General features: G+C 41.1%; 1 protein-coding gene across 1 annotated transcript in view; it reads left to right on the top strand.

Annotated features, from left to right (window-relative positions):
- FBN1 (fibrillin 1) overlaps positions 1–16,775 on the top strand; it is a 142,150-nt gene extending 125,375 nt beyond the window's left edge. Inside the window, exons 51-64 of the mRNA XM_085303420.1 lie at positions 116–232; positions 569–688; positions 2,345–2,467; positions 2,846–2,977; positions 3,285–3,410; positions 4,037–4,243; positions 4,824–4,949; positions 5,158–5,280; positions 6,232–6,348; positions 7,116–7,244; positions 8,071–8,190; positions 11,529–11,760; positions 12,813–12,987; positions 15,498–16,775. Coding sequence (XP_085159546.1) covers positions 116–232; positions 569–688; positions 2,345–2,467; positions 2,846–2,977; positions 3,285–3,410; positions 4,037–4,243; positions 4,824–4,949; positions 5,158–5,280; positions 6,232–6,348; positions 7,116–7,244; positions 8,071–8,190; positions 11,529–11,760; positions 12,813–12,987; positions 15,498–15,887 — 2,237 coding nt within the window. The 3' untranslated portion in view covers positions 15,888–16,775. The remainder of the gene's footprint in view (positions 1–115; positions 233–568; positions 689–2,344; positions 2,468–2,845; positions 2,978–3,284; positions 3,411–4,036; positions 4,244–4,823; positions 4,950–5,157; positions 5,281–6,231; positions 6,349–7,115; positions 7,245–8,070; positions 8,191–11,528; positions 11,761–12,812; positions 12,988–15,497) is intronic.
- Positions 16,776–23,496: the final 6,721 nt, after the last annotated feature.

Raw genomic sequence — 23,496 nt, 5'->3', positions numbered from 1 at the left:
AATTTCAAATAATAACAGTATTTTTGCTGTGAACTGAGGAATATTTTCTGTCAAAACAAAACTTGTTCTTGAGAGGGTTCTAAAACTAAATATATTCTTTGTATTTCCGGTCAAGATGTGGATGAGTGCCTTGATCCAGATAACTGTAAATTTGGGCAGTGTATCAACACAGATGGGTCTTTCCGCTGTGAATGTCCATACGGTTACATCCTTCAAGGAACTCAGTGTGTAGGTAAGTATAGCTGTTTCATCTTCTATTTTAAWGCATCTTCTGAATCACTAAGTATGATAGTAAGGAACAGTGGGGATATATTATTCTAATATTGTGGAAAGTCCATCCTCGTTGTTACTGAAAACCTGAGTGGGCAGGGCCTGAACTACCTGCTGCAAGTTGGTTGTGCTGTGTAGGGGCTTGGCTCAGATAATCTCCACCAGTCCCAGAATTTGGTAAGACTCTATAACTAATTCATTAACCTTGGATTTTAAACTGGCATATCAATAACCTTAAGTTTTATACTTTCTAGTTTAGCGTAACCATGTATTCCTGTGTTGATTTGACTACACACAGATACAGATGAATGTGCTGTTGGAAATCCGTGTGGAAATGGAACTTGCAGAAATGTGGTAGGAGGCTTTGAATGCACCTGCGTTGAGGGATTTGAGCCTGGACCAATGATGACCTGTGAAGGTGAGACTCCCAAGTGTTCGGGATGGTCATTGCAGTTGTGTGGTGAAATAGTGTCCTGATTTCAGAAACAGCTGAAGAAACTAAAGCAGCTAAAAAAAAATGTAGACACTTTTGGAATGATGCATCTTTATCTGAAACAGAAAAATAATTTCCTCGTTCTGTTATTGACCTTGAACCGTGGTACCTTTTTTCTAGAAATTGAGTGAACAGGCTTTGAGGCAGTAACTGCTACTGGACATRAGCATGTTGGGGTATGGTCCCTGCAGAACACTCCCTGGAAATGCTGCTTATTGTGCGTGCAGTTTTAGCATGTYTCCCAAATAACCCTTGAGCGAAGAGAGTCACTGTGGATGATTTCTGAAATGCTAAGCAAAGATCAGAGTAGAATATGGAGCTCTTAGGTTTGTTTGGAAAGAGAGAACAAAACAGAAAACCCAATTACAATACCATAAAGTAACCATGATACCCCAATGTTGAATATTTGGTCTTCTATTTCAAAAGTAAAAATTTGGAAGTGTGCAAAAAATGGATTAGTAGGGAAGATCAGAAATATAGACGAGGTATGGAGAAAATTAATTAGAATAGAATTTTTCACTGTGAAAATGCGGCTGAAGAAATACGCAATTGAAATCTATAAAGCCATGACTGATAAATATACCAGAGCTGGAGGGAAAATGTAAGACAAACCAAAGCAAACATTTTTTATATGCATAGTAGTTACTTAAGTTGTGGAATTCATTGCTGCAGAATGTTAGTGAGACCACAAGTATAAATAAATCCAAAAAAGATTGTACAAATTTGTGTGGGAATCCATCAGTGGAAGCTAAGCTTGATAGTTTAGATGTGGCTTTTGGCTGTGGAAGCCCTTAAATTGAGGGGCTGTAGCAGGAGAGACATCTCTGCATATATGGTAAGATCTTTTTTTTTTAATACTCTCCTCCAATTACTGCCAGAGAGAGGAAGATGTCCTAGGACATTCTGACACTCTCATCTGACCTGACACAGCTGTTCTTAAATTATCTGTCACATCTAGTTTGCAATCCCTTACAAGAGAATACTTCTACTTTTACATTAGTTTGTTTCAGCTTTATGTGTAGTTAGATCTTCATTCACTTCCTCATGGAATTTGAGTGAGAGGCTCCAGCTGCAGAGGAGGAATTAGCAGAGGGTGTAAACATTGTTAGCAATAATTTCTGGAGTAGCACAGAGTGTGCATAAATGCACTTCAAAATGATAAAGCTTCCAGTAAGGGTGTTGTTTTGTGAAATTTCACATACAAAGAAGATGAATTAATGAACCTAGAATTTAAAAATAACTACCCATAAAATCTGAGCCTAGATGCGTAGAAGAGATGTTTTAACTTGGACAGTATTTTGGCAGTATGGATCTGGAAATTACTTCCATTGGCTGTTTGCCATAGAAGATAGTGAAACTTCAGGTAGGTGTGCAAACATCCTGGGAAATGGGATGCCTGCTGGCTGTTCCTAAGCAGAAATCCATAATTAGTAGAACTGTGGGTCTCAAACATTAAAATTTAGCCCATAGCAAATTGGGATTTGTGATATCAAACATAACTAAACACGGTGTATTCTTGCCTGCTGCATCTCGCAAAAGCATGTTTCACTTCCCATATGGTCTTTGTCACTCCGAATCCAGATGTGAATGAGTGCATCCAGAACCCTCTGCTGTGCGCTTTCCGCTGCGTGAACACCTTTGGGTCCTACGAGTGCAAGTGCCCCACTGGCTACGTTCTGCGAGAGGACCGGAGGATGTGCAGAGGTAAAGTTCCGGCCAGACTGCTGCGGTAGTGGGCTGGAGTTTTAATCCCAAGAAGTAACAGAGTCAGAGAGAAGAATCTGGGATGAAAATCAGTGGTTTGCATTATAAAGTTGACTATATTAGCCTTATTCTGCCTGTGGAATTATACATCTGCATAAAATGAAGTCATATTAGATGATGTGGCTTTATCTTGCCCTGAGAAAAGAGCAAGATTTAGGAGAAATCAATTTTCTCTAGAATAGTAAACCTTATATTTAATTTAGCACAGTAAGAGCTTGTGTAGAATTCGATTATGATTAGAATTACGAAGTCAGAACTTACTGTTGTGAATTTCCAGGAGGATCTCTGTCTCTAACGAAGTCTAAACCTGTGTTTTAGATCAGAATGAGTGTGAAGAAGGTATTCATGACTGCGACTCAAAACAAATGGAGTGCAAAAACCTCATAGGTACCTACATGTGTATCTGTGGACCAGGTTATCAGCCCCGACCAGATGCGGAAGGCTGTATGGGTAAGTGACACTGAAGTGGTGAAACTCACAAACGCACAGTTCCACAGCAGATTCAATAATAATTCAAATAAGTTTGAAAAACAGTGAGAAGCACATTGCAGAGAAAACTTACTAACAAAATGTGTAATRTTGAGCTGGACTGTTATCTTTCCTCTGAAAATAGAACAAAAGAGAGTTTTAAGAAAATCATCTTTTATGCAACTTTAACGAGACAGAATGCACAGCTTAAAAACTTCCGTAGAAACCTTTCAAACCTGCATTAATCCAGTGAGGGACTTGATTTTTGTCTGTCATTTCAAAAATGCAGATGAGAATGAATGTCAAACCAAACCTGGGATCTGTGAGAATGGCCGTTGCATAAACACCGTGGGAAGTTACAGATGTGAATGCAATGAGGGATTCACTGTCAGTGACAGCCAGAACGAATGCCTTGGTAAGTCCCGCAGTAAAACCCCAGCAAACTCTTACTTTAATAGCAGAAATTCTGTTTTCTGGGAGTCTCTRTATCAGGTTTTTTTTGGCAGTGGATGGTGACTCTTGATTGGGATTGCTTTACCACTTAATAACTTACTATATTTTGAAGAAGTCCTCAGGAGCTTAGCTTAGAGATGTAATAGTGAGTAAACATGCTCTTGAATTAATGTGCTTCAGGAAAGGGCCTTCATAAGCAGGTGCTGCCTGCTTTGGTCTGTTAGATTGTGTTGGCACGCTGTGAAAGCTCACCGTGCAGTGGTGGTAGTCAGCCTGGAATTACTCTGCCTTTCCTTCAGTTCCTATTTTCAGCCAGTCCTTTTTCTCTGGGTACAAACAGAAACATATCTTTTCATAAGCATAATGTAACTTGGTTTCCACCYTTTGCTAAATTTCCTGTCTTCTTTGTTTCCTTTAGACATCGTGTTCTCTTTCTTACTGCTGGTAGTCTTTCATTCTCAGTTCCACAGCCCCAGGGTGAAGTATGCCTTCCTTCCTTTTATATTTCTGTCTAAATTCCTAATATCTCATGACCCTCTGAAGGTCATCACCATTAGGATTCTGTGTGATGCATAATTTGTCTTTCAGACAACAGGGAGGGCTACTGCTTCACTGAAGTGTTACAAAGTATGTGTCAAATCGGATCAAGCAACAGGAACTCTGTCACCAAGTCTGAATGCTGCTGCGATGGTGGCCGAGGCTGGGGGCCAAACTGTGAGGTCTGCCCCTTCCCAGGCACTGTGGCTTTCAAAAAGCTTTGCCCTCATGGCCGAGGATACATGTCTAACGGAGCAGGTACTGACTTAGCTATTAAAGGCCTCRTCACCCAACGCAAGATTTAGTAATAAGTTATGAACTCTTGCTTTTTGCACTTTTAAATGGTGTAAATTGCTTAAATAGAATGCTGTTAAATACTTCAGATGTCAGTCCAAATATTCGGCAGATTTTTGTGTGGAGAGTATGCAGGCTGTGGTGGGGGAGGATACGTAGCTGCAGACGCTGGGTGACACAGCACCCACCCAGTCCTGGGCTCCTGACCAGCTAGCTTTGCAGATGCCTATTTTGCATTCTGTGATTGACGCGCACTTGGATTGGTGTCTGCACACTCACATTTGAGTGCATTGTAGATGCTGATTAAGAGCTCTTTGTGTATCTGAAAGCAAAGTGGGGTTTATTTATTTATTTATGGAGGCTAATACATGATCAATTCTAGTTGTTCATGTTTTGTTACTTAGTATTTCTCTGTAGTCTGTGAAATACTTCGTGCTTTTATGTTGTTTTTATGTGGGGGGGGGTTTCATGTCAGGTTACTACTGGAGTTGGATAAAATATATTCTTATTCTTTCTTTTTGAGCTAACCTCTATTTAATTGCAGATATTGATGAGTGCAAAGTTATTCATGATGTATGTCGTAATGGGGAATGCATCAATGAGAGAGGATCTTATCGTTGTCATTGCAATCTTGGCTATACTACAGATATAACTGGCACTCTTTGCATAGGTAGGTTTTTCATTATGTTGTTTATTTAAGTTTATTACTATAAGAAGGCTTGGAGAAGGAAACACAGAAATTCTGAAAAATGAGAAAAGTAAATGCCATTCATTAGCAGGTTTGGGGGATTTCCTTCTGATATCTTCTGAGTATTTTAAGAAGTATTATCACAAATCTTGTTTGTTCGCACTGAGGTGTCTGCTTTTTCCTTTTTTAGATCTGAATGAATGTAATGAGTCACCGAAACCTTGCAATTTCATCTGCAAAAACATGGAGGGGAGCTACCAGTGTTCGTGTCCAAAAGGGTACATCCTCCAAGAAGATGGGAGAAGCTGCAAAGGTAAAAAGTGAGAAGAAAAGAGTGTACTGCAGGAATTTTGTGTTTCACAGGCAAATACCAATCCAAAAACATTCAGATAATAAAAATCTGTCTGCTTTATTTGTATAAGTATTAAGGACAGTGGAAACTGTGTTGCATGGAATGGAGCTGATGTTTTAATTAACTTGATAATATGGATGAACAATAGATCTCCATGAATGTTTTCAGGCTGATAGCAGCTGGTTTTAAAAGATTTGGGAACCAGCAGTATAAACGGTTCATCTTACAATGGTAAGCATGTTGATTTAAGCCTTATTTTACAATGATAAATGTATCTTAATGGCTGCTAATTATAGTAACTCTAATGATCTGCAACAAAAAAATGAACAGGGTTTGCAGAACCTTGTCCAACTTCAACAAAGTTTTAACCTTCCACCTCTTCAGCATTCTGGGTAAGGGACAGCAGTACAGGAGAGGTCTAAAAATGTTCATTATATTTTTGTTTATTTATGTATCTTGGTAGCAAAGGTCTGACTAAAACCCACACACGTTAGAGCAGCAGTTCTAACCTTGGAATTGGAAATAACAGTTTACTCTGTCATTAGCATATTTCTTCTGGAGTAATAGCATTCTTCAGTGCAATACTATTTTGCAGTCTGCCAGTGTTTCTTGTGAAGATGGAGACTTCCCATTTATAGACTGCAATGAGAGCAGACATTTATTTTGTAATAGCATCTTTTGGAAAGATGAGAGTGGTTGCTGTAATACTGTGTTAGCACAACTCCAAAGTCCCATTCGCTACGTGTGGGGCTCCATGTGAGAGGAACTGGATGCCAGCATGGAAAATGAGGTGTAGATTCATAAGGCTTCATTTGATATGTCGTTTGTTTGCACTCACTTCTGTCTAAATCCAGTGGGACTATTGGCTCCTCCAAAGGCAACACAAGTGAAAAATGTCTGCTTCTTTTTTAGATCTTGATGAATGTGCAACAAAGCAGCACAACTGCCAGTTCCTTTGTGTCAACACTATTGGGGGCTTCACCTGTAAATGTCCTCCTGGATTCACTCAGCACCATACGGCCTGCATAGGTAAGACACATGGGAATGTCAACTCAGATTTCGGATTTCTTACTGACTCTTCCTGCAGAAGCAAAATAACAAGAAGGTGGAATCAGCTTTTTAAGAAACCAAATGGAAAGCTAGGTGAAATACTGATCCCAGTCCCTCTAGAGCGGAATGTACAAGAAGGCTCTCCCTTCTACCTTCCCATGTTTGCACAATCTGTGTCTTTGAATTTTCCCACTGCAAGGACCATACAGTAAAAACACTAATGGTAAATCATTTCTAACATTTTATTCACCAGCAAGTGAAAACTTCCTTATGTTTCTGTAGTTCATTGCAAGTCCCTCACTAGAGGTCGTGTCAAGGATCCTTTAAACTAAAAGCACTAAATACATACATTTCTGCAGTTGTCCTTTAAACAAGTACCCATTAGGTCTATGGAAGTGTCAAATGAAACTACTTCCTGCAAATGCTATGTTTCTGCTCTGCAAGTTGGGTCTGGTTTGCAGCAGTCTGATCCTGTGATATCAGTATGAGACAGAAACATCAAACTCCAGGTTCTTGGTGAAGAAAGGAAACATTTCTCTTCCCATAGCTGTTGCTAGTGTTTTCTAATGAAAATATAATACTAGCCCTCCTTCTGTAGGATAAAGTGAAAATGGAGAGGACAATAAGACAACTACATTGCTAATGTTTCTCGATGGCTTGTCACAGTCTGTTTGTTGTCAGCGTTGCTAAATGCTRTCTTCACAACAGATAGTAAAAAGTAACACCAAGGCTTTGATTTCCTTCAGATAATAATGAATGTGCTACTGAAATCAATCTCTGTGGGGCAAAAGGTATCTGCCAGAATACACCAGGAAGTTTTGTTTGTGAGTGTCAGCGTGGCTTCTCACTTGATCAAACTGGGCTTAGCTGTGAAGGTAAGTGAAACGTACAGTGCATTTAAATTGGTCTTCTCTTGCTTCCCTGGTCTTTTGTCATCCTGTCATCCAGGGAGGACCTATGGAGTGAGTGCACGTAGATCATATGTGGGAATGTGGGTATGGAAAGTTAGCAGCAAGGGGATGTTTCTCTCCACAAGCCTGAATAGATAGATTTAATCCTGGATGGTAAAGAGCTGGACAGAAATATTCTGTGGAAAGTGAAATTTAGCCTTTAACCTGAAATGTTTCGGATTAAGGATCAGAAGTTCAGTGAACTTCTGTTGAATCCTGCCTGATTTTCTGAGGCACCCACTGAGGACAGGAAGTCTTGCAAGTTCAAGACAATTTGCTAAACAGATAGTACAAGTGCTGCTGACTTTATTCCTCTCAGTTCTTAGACCCTCTAGAGCCTCTGCTGGGACAGAGRTTAGTTTGCTTTGAAACAAAATATACTGAGATTCCCTGGTTGGATGCTCAGGTTCCAGCCAAGGAGCTCTTTGCTAGTAGCTGGGAGCAGTGGGAAGGCCTTGGTGGTCCCATGTACAAATGGCTTTCTGCTCTCTGCTCCATAGCACAGTGCAGAAGCCTTGAATATTGTGGCTGAATTGGAGCTTTCAGTAGTTTTCAGCCCTAAGTTACTTGCTGTGGAGCCAGAAATCCAATCTTGAAGTGGTCTCCAAAGGTTAGCCAGTGTTTTGGAATATACTGGAATATACAGTTGTATATGATACATGAATATATATGATTATTTGTAATACACTTTTCAAATATAGCATAATTTGAGCTTCTTTCTCAAGATTCAGAGTGTATCTCACCTTTGTAGATGTTGATGAATGTGATGGAAACCACCGGTGTCAGCACGGTTGCCAGAATATAATTGGAGGATATAGGTGTAGCTGCCCACAAGGATATCTCCAGCATTACCAATGGAACCAATGTGTTGGCAAGTCATGTTTTTAAATTTGTACATTAAAATGCTTGTTACCTTTATTAGCAACAAGATATGAAGAACAGTGGGGCAATTTGCCTTTTTTTTTCCTGATTATAATCTAGAAAGCCCAGTGAAGTGTCCTCTGGTGAAAACAAAGCTTGATAAGAAACACCCACTAGCCAAGGCCCTGATTCAATGAAGTATTTAAGCACAAGCTCATCCTTGAGGGTTCTAGAAGTTATATCAGCTTGAGGGAACTATTCTTACTCATATATCTCATGACCCAGACACAGAATGCCTTGCTCCGCCATGCAACACACTGTACTGAGACACAGCTCCCATCCGAGACCTGATAGTAGGTAGAATCTGGCAGAGTCAAACCCAAGTCTGAATTGTTACAGTGTAAGATTAAACTTCTGGCCTAACACATCTAAGCTTCTCTTAAAATCATACTCAGTCTATGCTTTTTATCAGTTTTAGGACACCTAGAGGAAGGTGGTTGTGCATAAACCTGCCCTCTTTACAAAATTAGCTATTTGTCRTAATTCAGCAAGACTGCTGCAATCTGTCCAGAGATGCTCCCCTACAAGCATTGGAATAGAGTCTATAATACATACTTACAGGACACTTTTGGTTATAAATAGCAAAAGGGTAGTACTCCTTTTTGTGCTAGAAAGTAAATAGATTGGACCATTAAAATGCATATTTCTTCCCTGTTTAAAATTTGGTTCTGTCCATAGTCTCTSAGCCCTCATAGATGAGGCTGCATGTGCAGAATGTTACTGCTGAGTATGACTTGAGCAGAAGGAATTGGATCCTGTGTTTCAGCACATGTTTCAGCAATGTAGTATGAACAGCATATATTCAAAGAAATGAAGAATGAATCCTATTTCTACTAAAGGCAGTTATGTACATTTTTAGTCACATGTAACGGACTTCATACAAGCTATTCTTGTGTGGATAGTTAGAAATGGGTATGTTGACCTCTTTGAGAATGGAGGGCTTCATAACTCTTTGTTTGTCTGTCTTTGCTTTTGGAAACATAAAAATACCTTTGCTTGTTATCATTGTAGTGCTCCAGCGAGGTCTCTGCTTTTAATTATGCTTGCCAAACTTCCTGACATTTTATGCGATCCTTGCTATGACGTTTGTCTGCTTGTGCTGCAGCACTCAAGTCTATTACATGTAAGAGAACAGGAAGGGAGCACAAAAGTGGGGTGGTTTTCCAAAATATTAATTAGGCTAGCACAGTTTTGGGTTAAATTCAAATTTAATCTGCATGATAAAAAACAACCAAACAAGCCTGTAAATAAGAATCTGCGTTTTCAGCACTCCCTGGTCTGCTTACTGTAGGATACTGTAGAATGCAAAAAAGTGCAACTGGCTTGGTTTTGCGAAACATCTTTACTTTTTTCCAAGTGAAATCCCTGTCTTCCTAGGTGATACTGTTTTAATTTGCCAGGCCTAGATAAAAACCTATTTTTAGCTCAGTTTCCAAACCACGTAAACACTGTTATTTTGCTTTTGAACCTATTGACTACTCTGCAGATTTTGTAGAGGGAATATTAGTTAGATTCCACAAGCACTGTTATTTCCCTCATTAAAAGAGAGACTTCAATTTGGGTGCAGCAAATACTGGAGACTTAGCTGACATTCCCACCTTCTTGGACACCAGGTAGTCCAGGCAGAAACCCAAACAGTAGGGAAGGAGTCTTGGTTACCTCCAGCATTGGGGCACCCCTCCTTCCTGCAGAAGCGGAACACGGCAGCGTAGTGGGTGTCAGCAAGCGCAAAGCACCCGAGAGCAAGCTGGCATCTGACAGCACAGTTCATACGTTTCCTATGGCTAGTGTGCCTGCTTTTTTCTCTCTCTTCATATTTTTTTTCTTCCAACAATCACCCAAAATATGGGACCTAACTTCACCAGCGTCCACACTCAAGCTGGTGGGAAACTAGACGAAGGAGCGTATCTCCTCTTGGAGATACGATACTTGTGTTTGTGATGTTGCCATAATTGTCGTGAGTTCAGCTGTGTTAGGTTTGATGACTTAATGATGGCAATTGAAATACTGCTCCAAGTTAATGGCAAAACTCCTAYAGACCAGGTTTCAATACCTTGTGGTCTCCACATGTTCAAGTTGTAACATGTGTAACTGTATATGCTTAGGATAGTTATCTAGATCTCCTGGGTGTACCACAGGGGAAGAATCTATGTAATAGGTTTTTCCAAGACACTTCCTTCATATTACTTGGCAATCCTAACTCTGCAAACAGTTTGTGTCTTTTTTMGTATATTTAATGAAGTGTTCAGGGACTTTTGATGTTGCTGCAACACATATTTAGATAATCACTGAAGAATGCTTTGGTTCCTCCCAAGCCTGTACTGTGTGTGACTGGATCCCCTGCCCAGGCAGTTCTGTAGTGCACCATGCCATAAATCACATTGCAAGAAGTAAAGGGATTGCTTTTAAACAAGAATAGCTACATTGTTCGAAAAAGACACAAATGTTCTGAAGTAGTACTTATTCCCGTACAATCTGGATGCTCAGGTCAGAGACGCTGCTCTGTGCTGASTGTTTTATCCTTGCGGTGTCCGAGGCTGGGCATGCGTACGCACACAGACACACACACACATTCAGCTGCGTTATCACAGAAAACAGAGAACAGCGGCACTCAGAACTGTTCAAAGCAATTTGCCTCATCAAAGAAAACATTCATACCTACTATATTTAACAAACCATCCATTTACAGTAAACAAGCCTGAACTGACCTTGAACTTCTACAGTGCCATTCTTGTGAAGTTTGGAGAAGGGCTGGCCCAGAATGTGGCAGTCTTTCATACCTGCAGCWGCTTTTATTTTTACTTTACTGCTTGCTCCTGTACCTTACCTGTACCTCCTATTTAAATGTTTCTGTGCAGAGAGGGACTCTCAGTGCTTGGAAAAGATGCCATACTTTAATTTGTTACTCCTTTTCTTTAATGTTGTATAGCATTATAAACATGAGATTACAAGACCAGGTTCTTGGCTATACAATTTTTTGTTCTTCTCAGCTGTTTCTGSAACAAAAGAAAGTTGCCTCCTCTGCTCCTCTGATCTGCAGAGCATGAGCTGACGTGGCATGAAACATCTTCTGTAGAATAGCCCAAGTGTTGCTCTGTTGTATAGTGTAGTCACCTCCTAGCGACCGCTGCCCCAGCCAAGGGTGAGGCCAGGCTCTGTTCTCTGTTTCTGGGCGGCTCATGTGGAAGTATGTTTAGCAACAGAGTCACGCGTAGACCTTTCTGAAGGGGTAGGTCAGACTAGACCTGAGAATAAAAGTTAACGTGATGTGTTCTGCTTCCTTTCCAGATGAAAATGAATGTCTCAGTGCACACATTTGTGGAGGAGCATCCTGCCACAATACTTTGGGAAGCTATAAATGTATGTGCCCTACTGGATTTCAGTATGAACAATTTAGTGGAGGTTGCCAAGATATCAATGAATGCGGTTCTGCACAAGCTCCCTGCAGTTATGGTTGTTCAAATACTGAAGGTGGTTATGTCTGTGGATGTCCACCTGGTTACTTCAGAATAGGACAAGGGTAAGGGATTCTCATTTTAAACTAATGGACGTTAAGGGGACATAATCCATTCCTTTCTCTGTAGTGTGGAGCTGCAGAACGACCAGCGATTGTGCCAGTGAAAAGGGGATGGGATTGTGGAGGTGCTCAGGTTTCACACACCTGCCTATTTTGGACCTGAGGCAGTGGAGAGCTAACAGAGCGAAGGGAGTTGCATGGTTTTACTGGTTAAGCAAGTTTGGTCCAGGCAGGGCTGCTTGGCTCAATAATCTCTCTTCAGCTTCTCTTTTCAGCTCTCTCCTGCACACCAGAGCTGCTAGCCAAGTTCTCCAAGCCTGCCACTTGGGAGCTCACACCTCTCATTGAGATTTGTAGCACATTGCCTCTCTCAAAAAAAAAGGCGGGGGGGAGGGGGAGGAACACTCCCCACCAGCTCCAGAGTTGAACAGTGTTATACAAGTGGTTTCTCCCACTGATTGAAATGACAATTTTGTCTGATTTTGTGTTTCTTTACATTCCATATCCTTATGTCTTCCAAGTGAATCATTTTTGATTAAATAACTACTTTATCAAGAAAGCCAATTCTCATTTGTCCCAATAGGAGTATTAAGGCATCATGTAGGACTGAGCACTGAAATGGAAGGCATAAAGACTGTGGCTTAAATTTTCAGAAGTGACTAAAAGCTTTGGGTTGCTCACTTGGGACACATTATGAAAGACCTGATTTTCAGATTTTTCAGCACTTTCTGAAAATTGGTCTCTTTCAATGTGTTCCAGGTTAGATGCCAGGAATTAATAACAACTTCTCAGAGCTTAAGCCTGTGTTTTTAGAACTGTTAAATATTGGCAGGTCTCTCTTAGGCAAAGCCTTATGGAGCCAGATTCTTGAAATCAAAGAGCTGGTTGCATTGCRATTCAGTGAGAATTTTGCCTGTTGACTTCAATAGAAATTTTTCCTGGGAAAAGAGTGCAACATAATTGCTTTACAATTATTTCTGTTCACAGTCTCCTAAATTTAGCTTTTGCTGAAATATATGTCTTACTGGAATTAATTGGATTTCTTCTTTCCTCAGACACTGTGTTTCTGGAGTGGGGCTAGGCAGAGGTCAAGGACAAGAGTTATCAGTCAGTGGAGAAGTAGATGACAACTCCCTCTCTCCAGAAGCTTGTTATGAATGTAAAATCAATGGCTATCCCAAGAGAGGAAGAAAGCGCAGAAGCACTAATGAAACTGCAAATGAAGCAGAGGTAATTGACCTTTTGGGGTGAAAGGGTTTGAGGTTGTCTTGTGAAAGCCAGTCTCAGAAGAAAGCGTACCAAGAGAGAATTCCACAGGAAGAAAATAGAGACCTAGATTAGACCAAAGAGTGGTTTTGAACATCAAGTTCTGTGGGGACTTTTTAAAGTTGTTCACTGTCATCAGGCAGTGTCTGAARGCCTTTTATGCTAAATTTCTGTGCTGCATCAAACACAAAAACTAAATGCTCACCCAGCTATCTAGAAGGCAGTGTGTTCACCAGCAAAGGTCTATTGATGTCAGGGGGCAGCGGGTWTGTAAAACACTGATGTGACTTTGTGGGTGGAAAGGCAGAACGTGTTGATCCGAGTTGTGGAGTCCCCCAGCCAAGCTGGGCCATAGCGAGGGTCCTGAGCTGGAAGCCTCCCCAGAGCAAACACAAGTACTGGACCTGGAGGGAGTCCAGAGCATCCTGTTGCTGCAGCCTTTCTTGGGTTTTGTCTGTATGCTTACGGTCACCCAGGCTTCGAGGCTGAGGCAGGCAGTCCAGTGCAGCCAGGCACGTGGTGCTCGCCAGCTGGCCTGGGCAGCAGGGCRGGAGGCCAAGCGCCATGTATCACTGGAAAGAAGTCAGTAGGGATAGGGGCAGGTTTGCGTTTGTCTCTGAGTGGGGTAATGACATGTCAGTGACATGCTTAAGATCCGTTGCAATGCTCACCAGCTCCACTTCCTCATAGCTATTGTTGTCGGGTTTTTTTAACCAAATAATACCAATAAGAAGTGATGTCAGCACCGATATTACATGAAAACTAGTCTGCTGTGTTACAAGTTTTGTCTTTACATAAAGAATGCACGTCCCTTTTCACTCATCCTGAAGGGGAGATATTTTCCTTTAGTTCTTAAAAAACATTTCTCAAAATAGCATTAAAGAAAAGTAAATCCTTCACCAAACTCCTCCTGCTGGAGTTTGTTATGAATTGATCACAACAGAGAGACACTACATTCTTGAGACTGTTGTAATCCTGTTTGTTCTTCAGTTTGGCTTGCAGCAAAATTGTCCAGAAGCTGCCTACTTCCAGCATTGCACCTCAGAGTATGAGTGCAGAAGTCATGGTAGAAGCGTGACCTTGTAATGTATGATGTTACTGTAGTCTCTCTTGAGCAAAATTAAAACTCCTTGTGTTGCCTTAGGGGTGCAAGATTGGCTTATTTTAACTTCTGGTAGTATAACTTCGAAATGCCCAGGCTAATGACACAGTCCAACATGCAGCTCCAGTCACTGGACTTCAACCTTAATGTTTACGTTAATTATATAGAGACTTTAACAAGCTGAACAGCTTGTAGGAAGAGTTTCACCAGTCCACAGTCATTTGACTTCACACTACTTTATCCAGTGTAAGATGATGGTGGTGTTATAGGTGAAGGGATGCGCATTCACCTGGCTAGAAGAAGTGGTCATGGCTGGTCTCTAGACTGTTTAAATATTTGTAATTCTGTTGCAAGTGTGTATGTATGTCTATATGTGCAAATCCATTTCATTCAAAACAGTAAAAGACACTGAATGTTCTTGTGAAATGTCCTTACACCATCAGTACCCTGAGCCAAATGTCATGTGTTCTCTCTGTTCATATGTACGTGCCAAAGAGTTGCTTTTACGTGCATGTCGTCAAATCGGGAGCCTGTTAGGGAGTTCCTGTTTGGTGCTCGGTGCATGGCTATCTGCTTAACAGGGGAAGGCAGCAAAATGCTTTTGCTCAGAAAAGTGAAGACCTTTGATTTTGAGCACAGTAACCACGGAGATTGTAAACTGCATTTATTCAAAGTGTTTCAAAGCTCTCTGTGGTAGGTGCTGGATAAGAGCACTTGTCTCAGAGGTAATATAGACGTTCCCTTACTTTCCAAATTAAAATGTTTAGCTGAAATGTTACCATTCTGCCAGTGCAGCATAACATATTTTTGTTATAAACGTATGCTCCCGAAACAGTCCCATTACATATAGGGCTCATGTAGAAGCCCAGCAACCTTCACTCAGAGGCAAGGGGTGGTGCTGCTTCTCCAGCACCCTCCTGCTGCACCTGGCTGTGCAGAAGCACTGTTTCCCCCACCTAAATGCTGTGCCACCCCCATAGTCTGTGTTACGTTCCACCCAGCATGGTTCACTTTAGCTTGTTACGCCTCCTGACAGAGAGGAAAAGGGTTTGCCTTTGCTGTGTGTAGGAGACCAGCAACACTCCCAACACACACAGCTGCTATTTGTGAGGCAGCAGGACTCCCGCACAGAAACTTGCAGCAGGTCTCATGCTCCTCTTACCCACGCAGAGACAGCGATAGACTCGGGTTTTTTTTGACAAGTCTTTATGCAGCTAGACTCCCAAGAGTGCGTTTTGACAGGTGATATTACAGAATCTCCTTTAAAAAGTATTTTACTAATAACATAAGAACTAGCTAAGAAATACATATGCCTTTGTGCATCTGGCGCGTTCTCTGACAAAGCCAGCTAACATCATTTGTTCTTGTGCAGGATCAGCAAGAGCTGGAACCACCAATCAGTCTCGCCAGCTGGGACATTGAGAAAGCAGCAGTTTTTTCCATCAACATCTCAGAGCTCAGTAATAAAGATCGCATCCTGGAACTGCTTCCAGCCCTCACAACACTGACAAACCATAACCGATATTTAATTGACTCCGGAAATGAAGATGGTTTCTTTAGAATCAATAAGAAGGACGGGATAAGTTACCTTCATTTCACAAAGAAGAAGCCAGTGCCTGGAAATTATTCATTACAAATCAGTAGTATTCCACTCTATAAAAAGAAGGAACTTAACCAGCTTGAAGAGAAACATGACAAAGACTACCTCAGTGGTGAGCTGGGAGATAACCTGAAAATGAAAATTCAGATATTGCTTCATTAATTCATCAACCAAAGACCAAATAATTAAACCAAAGATAGATAGGTAGGACTTGCATATTCCTCCCAATCAGATTCTCCATATCATAGGTACAGTCTTACATGAGTACATTGGTATGAACAAGCACTATTATATTATTACATAAACAAGGTACAGGATGAATACCCTAGCTCAAACAACCACTTTCTCAGGCTTTTAAGTGTAGCTGAGCTACCCTGATATGCTGAATCTTGAAAACTGGGACTTTTATCATTGGAAGTTGGCCACTGATGCTGAGATACGTCATCATTTCAGCAGAAGTACCAGAATGTGCTTTCAACTGATGGACAGCTCTATTTTTGTAATTCTTAAACTTTGCTTCTCCAACTACAACTTACTAGGTCAGCCATTTATGATATCCATTTGGTGCTAGTAAATTTTCAACCTAGATTTATAAATGCACTGTAATATTTACACAACTTAGAAGCCAAAATTGCCATTATTCAGTCTAAATACTTCAATCAACCAAAGTTAGCTCAGTAGTTTATCTCAGTTATGCCTATAATACATTACATGTAAATTAAGTGTGTGTATACTGTAATCATGCTATTTTTATCAATGAAGCATTTGTAAACTAGATTAATAATACCCTTAATGTGAGGGTTTGTAATGGTGCTTATAAGACCAACTACTTGTTAACTGTATACACAAACCTGATGATAAAGTTTCTGTGACTTACCAAAATGCACTGAGGTCAGTAGGGACCATTAAACATTCTCAAAAGTCAGATGACAATCAGTGCCATCCTACACCATGACATTATGTAATGTGTCAAGAGTACCCATAATCATTCATATCAAGAAGGGTTCAATGTCATAAATGTCACAATAAAACAGTTTTTTTTTTAGTTTATTCTGTGGCCTTGTGTTCTTGCATGATAGCATAAAAGCATGATAGACTGAATTCTTAAGCTTCATGTGTTTCTGGTAGGAAAGGTGGTGTATATCTGTATGTACAGCTGATTTCTTTTTGAAGGTATGCTACATTCTTCATGCAAAGACAGGAAGAAATACAGAAACTTTCACAAATCTAAGCAGCAGTGGAATTTTATAAAATTATTTGCTCCAAAAAAGCAAGTTAGAACATTTCCAATGACTTGACCTAAATAATCCTGTCAATCAGTAACTTTGATAGCCAAAACAGGCAAAACTGAATGTTAAATCATGATTCAGAAAACACGCGTAATTCATTTGAGAAGCCTTTTTTTGCACTTGAGCAGCTACTGTTGAATAATCTAAGACTGCTTGCAACGCAATAATCCAATACTGAAAGTAATCACAAGTTATAGCTGGGTTTAATATAAAAGGAATTGTATGAAGATGCCAGTGTTCTTTTATATAAGTGCCTTGGTATATCTTTCAGCAGAAGAGCATCCTACTGAAATGTGATGCTCTAAAACCTAAAAGAAAAGGGAGCAAGTTGTGTCACTGAAACTATAGATTGGATAGCATTGTAGTTGATAGAGGGAACATACACTGAGCTATGATATCTTTTGAAGGGAAGTGTAATAATTCACCCCAAATTGTTTTTTTCTGTAATTATATTTCAGCTGATGGATTTCTTCTGCACAAATCTAACTGTATACAAAGGAGCTGGTGCACAGGGTCACTTTGATATTTTTAATAGACCATGTCTGGATTTTATTAGTATGCCAGAATCTTGAGCAGTGTATTTTCCCCRCATGTTGGATAACTATAACAAAATATAATCAGCACTTTTCTGTTGTAAATGCCACTCTAATTTCAACAAGTTGGGAATGTTTTTAATGCCAAGTGGCAGTATGTAAGATTGTATTGTTTAAGTGTATGGTTTGAGTATTTTTTTTCTCCAGCCTGTAAGCATCAAGAGGAGCTGAGAAGAATGATTTCAGAATCAGCTATCAGGATACTGCCAAGTATAGTTGGTTTAAGATTTAAGCCTCTGTATAACACCTTGTCATCCTTATCATACCAAAACCTGCTTGGTTGTGTTCCAGCAGCTCCAGTGTCTGCGCATCTCTGCAAATCATCTTTGTTAAGCTGCAGAGACAAGAAAGATAGGTTGGAGTGTTGTTATTTTTTAAATTCTGCAGAGGGAAGACCATTTAAAAGTAGTTCTATGCCTTCCATCAACCAAAGACAATTTTGGAATAATTCCAGTATCGCGCTAGAAAATCTTGACAATATCTTTAGTGCTTTAAGAATAGAAGGCCCAGTCTTGATGTATGGATCTGCACATTAAAAAAAAAACAAGTTTTCTTACACAACTATTCATCTGTCTCTTTGCAGTGAGCCTTAACTGGGATGTCATTTATGCCTGCCAGTTTTAATTATCATATATATGTATATATGTGTGTGTGCGTTTGTGTGTGTATAATTATTTATATTAGTTTGAATTTCTGAAGTTTTTCTGGATTCTCTGTGGAGAATGGAGGTGCATGATAACATTGCATGAAACCAGCAGTTTAAAAGTGGTTTGTTACCTACAAGTGTGATTTAAATGAAATGATTTCCTGTATTTAGTTTGACAGTGAGATTCAAAAGAGACTCTAAGCCCTAGGTAGACTCTTTTTGAATGTGTATGCTTTTGCAATTTTAGGCTGTTTTTCAAATTCAAGGAAGTAGTGAAAACTTCAGTTATTTGAAATAACCACGTGCCTTCCTTCAGCTGTGATTGTGCATATGATTTGGCACATATGCCTGTATGTAGTAAGTATAATTTTTGGTTAACATGGAGTTTAACAAAGATTGCTTGTTACTATACATATGAAATCATTTTCTTGTTGTGTGTTACAACAGCATCTTGTAAACTTGACAGCTGATGTGTATTCTGGCAGAACTTGACTGTTTCCACAGTCTCCCTTTTAAGCTGACTTTCAAAGAACCTGAATGTTTGCTTTCTTAGAACAGGTCCCAGGCTAACCTCTAGGGTCACASTCAGGTTTTCTGTCAGATAAATATTCTACACTGTGAGTTATGTTCAACTTTGTGCTTGGAAGATCTAATCTCAGCAAGATTCCTCAGCACAGATGGGCCTGAAGTGCTTTGGGAACAAGACRTCTTGACCTTTGCCTAGCAGCTGGCTATACCTTCCTGTGACCAAGTTTGGGGCTGCTGGTCTCTGTTGGTAGAACCGTGACAGGTAAGTGTGATGCAAGGCAGTCCAAATCAAACTAGTTGCTCTCGACCAGGCTAGGTGGTGAGAGCACTGACATTTCGAAAGTATTCTTACATCTTTTAAAAATTAGTACTTGCTGCAAAGGAATTTTTAGGTTCTCACTTTAAAGCTATGCAGTTCTAGAATCATTCCAACCTCACAGTATGCTACAGATCTGATTGCTTCTCCCATGAGGGGTATGCTCAGAGCAAGGTTAACAGGCTCATACTGTGGCGCAGTGCTGCTACTTTCTAACTAGGTAAGAGATGAGAAAGATAAAGCTATTCTTTTTCTCAACTTTTGTGACAAGAAAAGCCTGTATTCTGAATTACRGGGTAGAAGTCAGAGCTCAGCAGCTAACCAGGACAGAGCTGCCTGCATGGCTGCAAAAGCTGGTTACCAGTGTCCGTGGCTACGTGCTCAGTAACATGAGATCACAGAGCATGTTCAGAAACCTGGAGAGTCTGATTTAGCCTACCTCACCCTCTCTCTGTAGTAAGACTTCAACCTTTGTCTCCTTCGACTGGCTTCAGGCTTTCAGAAGCAGCCAGCACTTAAAGCCAGAATACGATGGACAGAACATAGTAAATCCARGATGGCAGTTTCCTACCAGAGTATTCTCCCAGAGTCACCCTCGTATCGCAATCATAGAATAATGCTCAATTAAAATTCTATACTCAGAAAATCCCAGGGCTTCTAGTTGTTGACTGTGAATGGAGCATGTTAGATACCTGGAGAAGCCAGTATAGCCCCTGGCTGAGCTACAGCATCTGTCGTGGTGGAGCTGTTTTGGACATTCATGTCTCAGCCTCATAGATCCTGGGCATCACATACTAACATAGAAAATCACATTGGATTGGGATGCTGCTAAAACTCAAGAGGAAAGAATGGTTTCAAAGAGAATGAGCAGCCAGCRGTGGCTGAGGCCAAAATACGACATTTACACTAGCGTGAATCCAGCATAATTTCAGTGATTGCTTTAGTAGCAGAAGAAGGGAGGAGAATGCTGCAGTCGTTCAGTGGCCCAAAATACCACCAAGCATGTGGCTTTTGTTTCACTTGCAGACACTTGCCCCGAGTGCCAGGCAAAGCTCATTGCTTTCTTCCACATGTTCCAGCAGCGGGAAAACATCYCCAAGGACATGGCCACATGGTAGTGGCTTTTAGGCAGGTGGCAGTTACTGAAGGTGCCAGAAAGGACATGTGCAGCCAGGTCCAGATCTCTGCACAAGCTCCTTTGGCCTCTTTGCTGCTGCAGGTGTTCAGCTGGCTTCTCTCAAAGTCTCTTTGCACAGTTCAGGCATGTTGCTCACCATGTGTATGGCCCAGGGTGAAGCCAAGTGCCCAGAGATGGGCGTGAGCAGAAATGACAGGGAGTGTTGGGCATATCAGTTAAGCAATGACAACACTTTATGGTCTAATGGAGCTAGAGGGGTTACTGGCATCCTCTGCCACTGCCTTCTTGTCCCAAACAACTCAGAGCACCCTGGACAGCCGTTGCTCTCRGAAGCTAGTAGCCAGGCCTGGTTTCTTGAGCAGGTCACTTGCTTTGGCTTGGGTGTAGATGAGGACCATCTTCCCTTGCAGACAAGGTAGTGATAATGCTCATGATTTCAGCACTGTCAAATTCTAATGATCTACTTTTGCTGTCTTCAAACCTTGCCAAATTTTCTACACCCTGGTAATAAGTGCTGTTGAGGAACATGGCACGCAAGCCAATTCCTCAGTAATGAGCTTCCCAATGATTTCAGTAGAGCAACAGAGGCCAGAAAGGTCACTTGAATGGTTTTGTATTTCACATTCTCTCCTCCATTTCTGAAATATTTTTCTGTGGTGCTGCTTGGGCTCGAAGCAACTGCAGAGGCATCCAGCTGACCTGAACAGCAAGAGGTGTCTGGCAAGGGAGGTTTGAGCCCTGAGTTAGCACTGGCTTGTCCAGTCTGTGCTCTCACAGCTCTTGTTGTGGTTGCAGGATGTGGTTGCTGTGGTTGCACGGCTGCAACATCCTGCACCAGGTAGCACCATGCCCTACCAGAAGGCAGAGGAGCTGGGCTGGGCTTTGCCTTSAATTTACAGAGAAGAAAATTAATTCCTGAAAAGTCACAAGTGACTTCTGTTAGTATACAACTAAGTCCTAAACCTGCTTGGATACACACTTGTGTATACAGCAGTGTGTATTTTAATTTTTAAAAGGTCAAGCAGGTAAGTATTCCCCACTGCTTCCTGATTAAAGTAATACTGTGTTAAACCTTTGCTAAGTACCAAGAATTTCTATTCCTCCTTCACTCCTGCACGCTGGATTCTTTTATGCTGCCCAGAAGCAAGTGGAGTCCAGCACTCACATCTCTCTCAGCACCCAAGTTAACATCTGCTTAGTGTGTTTGTTTATGAGCTTCTCTATGGCTCCCAGGACTGTAGGATGTGAACGCCTTGCAGACATGAGCGTTCATCCTCGCTACACCCTTGTGAGGCAGGGATGTGTTTGTTATCCTCATTTTACAGAGCAGGAGCTGAGAAACAGATGTTTCGATTCTGGAGAGCACGTATACAAGTGCTTTCCTGCCTGGAGCAGGACTGAATTATCGAAGAGTTTCCTAAGCAGAGGGCAAAGAGATGCCTGGTCCCATCTGCCAGGAAGGCTCTCAGACTTGGCCCTTGGCACTGGCCACCTGTCAGCCACCCCAGGGACCTGTCCCTCTCAAACGAAAGCCGTTCCATCCTGAGCCCGACAGCCTCAGCAGCAAGCCGCTCCCTGTGCTCGGCTGCTGTGATCACTGCAGCTCGGGTTAAAAAAGTAAAATAACAAAATTGACTGTGGCAGTACCTGGTAGTATCCTGCTGGAAGAAAGCTGCTGGGTAAGTATGCAGGTCAGCAAACTGCGCGGAGGTAATCAAAAGCGACAGTGCTGATGAGCAGGACCTTGGCTCAGCCAGGTTCCCAGCTTGTCTCAGACTGCTTCATGAGTGCAGCCAGGAAAACAGTGCTACCATGCAGTTTTCTTTGGAGGTGGACTCTTTATTCCTATCATTCCATTACAAGGTTTTTCAGGGTGATTATGTTTTTTCTGTGACAACCTAGGAGATTTTTATTTTTTTAAATACGCCATGTGGGACTGAGGTTTGGTTGTAGATATATTTCAGTGTATTATGCAGATCGTAAGTGYGGACGGGTAGGAAAGTTATCTGGAATTCTTCACTTTGTAATCTTGTGTGTGTGCTTATAGCTCTGTATAAATGCGTTGTTGCAGTAATCATAATAAATGCTAGAGCTGTGAGAAACATTTATAACCAAACCCAAACCAGGTGAAACTCCCCTGGTTTTGGATTTCATTACAAAGTCAAGGCTCAGGCCAGGTTTGTCGAGGTTCATGAACCTCTCACTGAAGCTGGGCTCAGTTTCAAGCAAACCTGAGCCAACTTTCAGGCAAATCTGGGCCAAGTTTTGAGTAAAATTTGGAATAAATTTTAGGTGAATAAGAGATGATTTATGGTTTTAGGTTGAAACCATGCAAATCTTGGAGGCTTTACTTGGTTTCAACCTGAAACCAGGAAATCTTGGCATTTTGGTTGAGTTTTACTTTGATTTTAAATTTTGATCTTAAAAGTAAAATAAGAGGCAGAGGTGAATCTCATGAATAAATGAAATAATAGAAATGAGAAACGAAGTGAGAGCCTCAGCCCTGCCCCACATGGAGCACAACCATGATGCTCCAAGAGGGAGCAAGGTGTACTCCCCRCACTTCAGCTGATGCTGTGCTTGTCTGACCAGCAGTCAGAGTCCTGTATGGTTTGTGCTGCACCAGTAAATCCCCCAAATAATTAAGTCTTCATCAAGCTCTTAATCTGAAGTTTCATGTGCCATTTCCAAGCCTGATCCTGGAGTGCACTGGCTTTAGGTTTCCCTTATGCGAGAAGGATCCCGTTCATATTACATGTTTTCATTTTGAGGGGTGAGCTCAGCTAAGAAATCTGCACRCTGATAACAAGACCCATGGTCCTCATCCCCACATTGCATTAAAACATGGGTTGCATCCAAGAGCATGATGGAGAAATGGACTATTTACCTGTCCCTTTTTACTCCAATTCAGAGCAATGTGACACCAGTTCTTGTCCCGTCTGCTGTCTCCAGGCTAGAAATGCCCAACAGTATTGTAAGTCTTGATTTGCCAATGCTGCCAGCTTAAGATGAAAAAGAGCTGAAAAGAATTTCTTTTCTTTAGATTCATTCAGGCACTTTACAATGATCTGGAGACATAAACTTGTCTTTTTAAATGAAAAAAATGTATACCATCATTAAACTCCTTGATCATAAGTTTCTTTTTGCACCAAATGTAAACTGTAGATGGAAAATATTTGAGCAGGAGCTGGCTTCAAGTATCAGGCAAAATATGAACAGCAGAACTGGGAATATAAATGAAGAAGAAGGTGACAGCGCAAG

Source organism: Rhea americana, unplaced genomic scaffold, assembly GCF_003343005.1.
Source record: "Rhea americana isolate MKP2758 unplaced genomic scaffold, rheAme1 scaffold_2, whole genome shotgun sequence".
Taxonomy (NCBI): domain Eukaryota; kingdom Metazoa; phylum Chordata; class Aves; order Rheiformes; family Rheidae; genus Rhea; species Rhea americana.
Note: the sequence above shows the minus strand (reverse complement) of the source record. Positions and strands in the feature narration are given on the sequence as shown.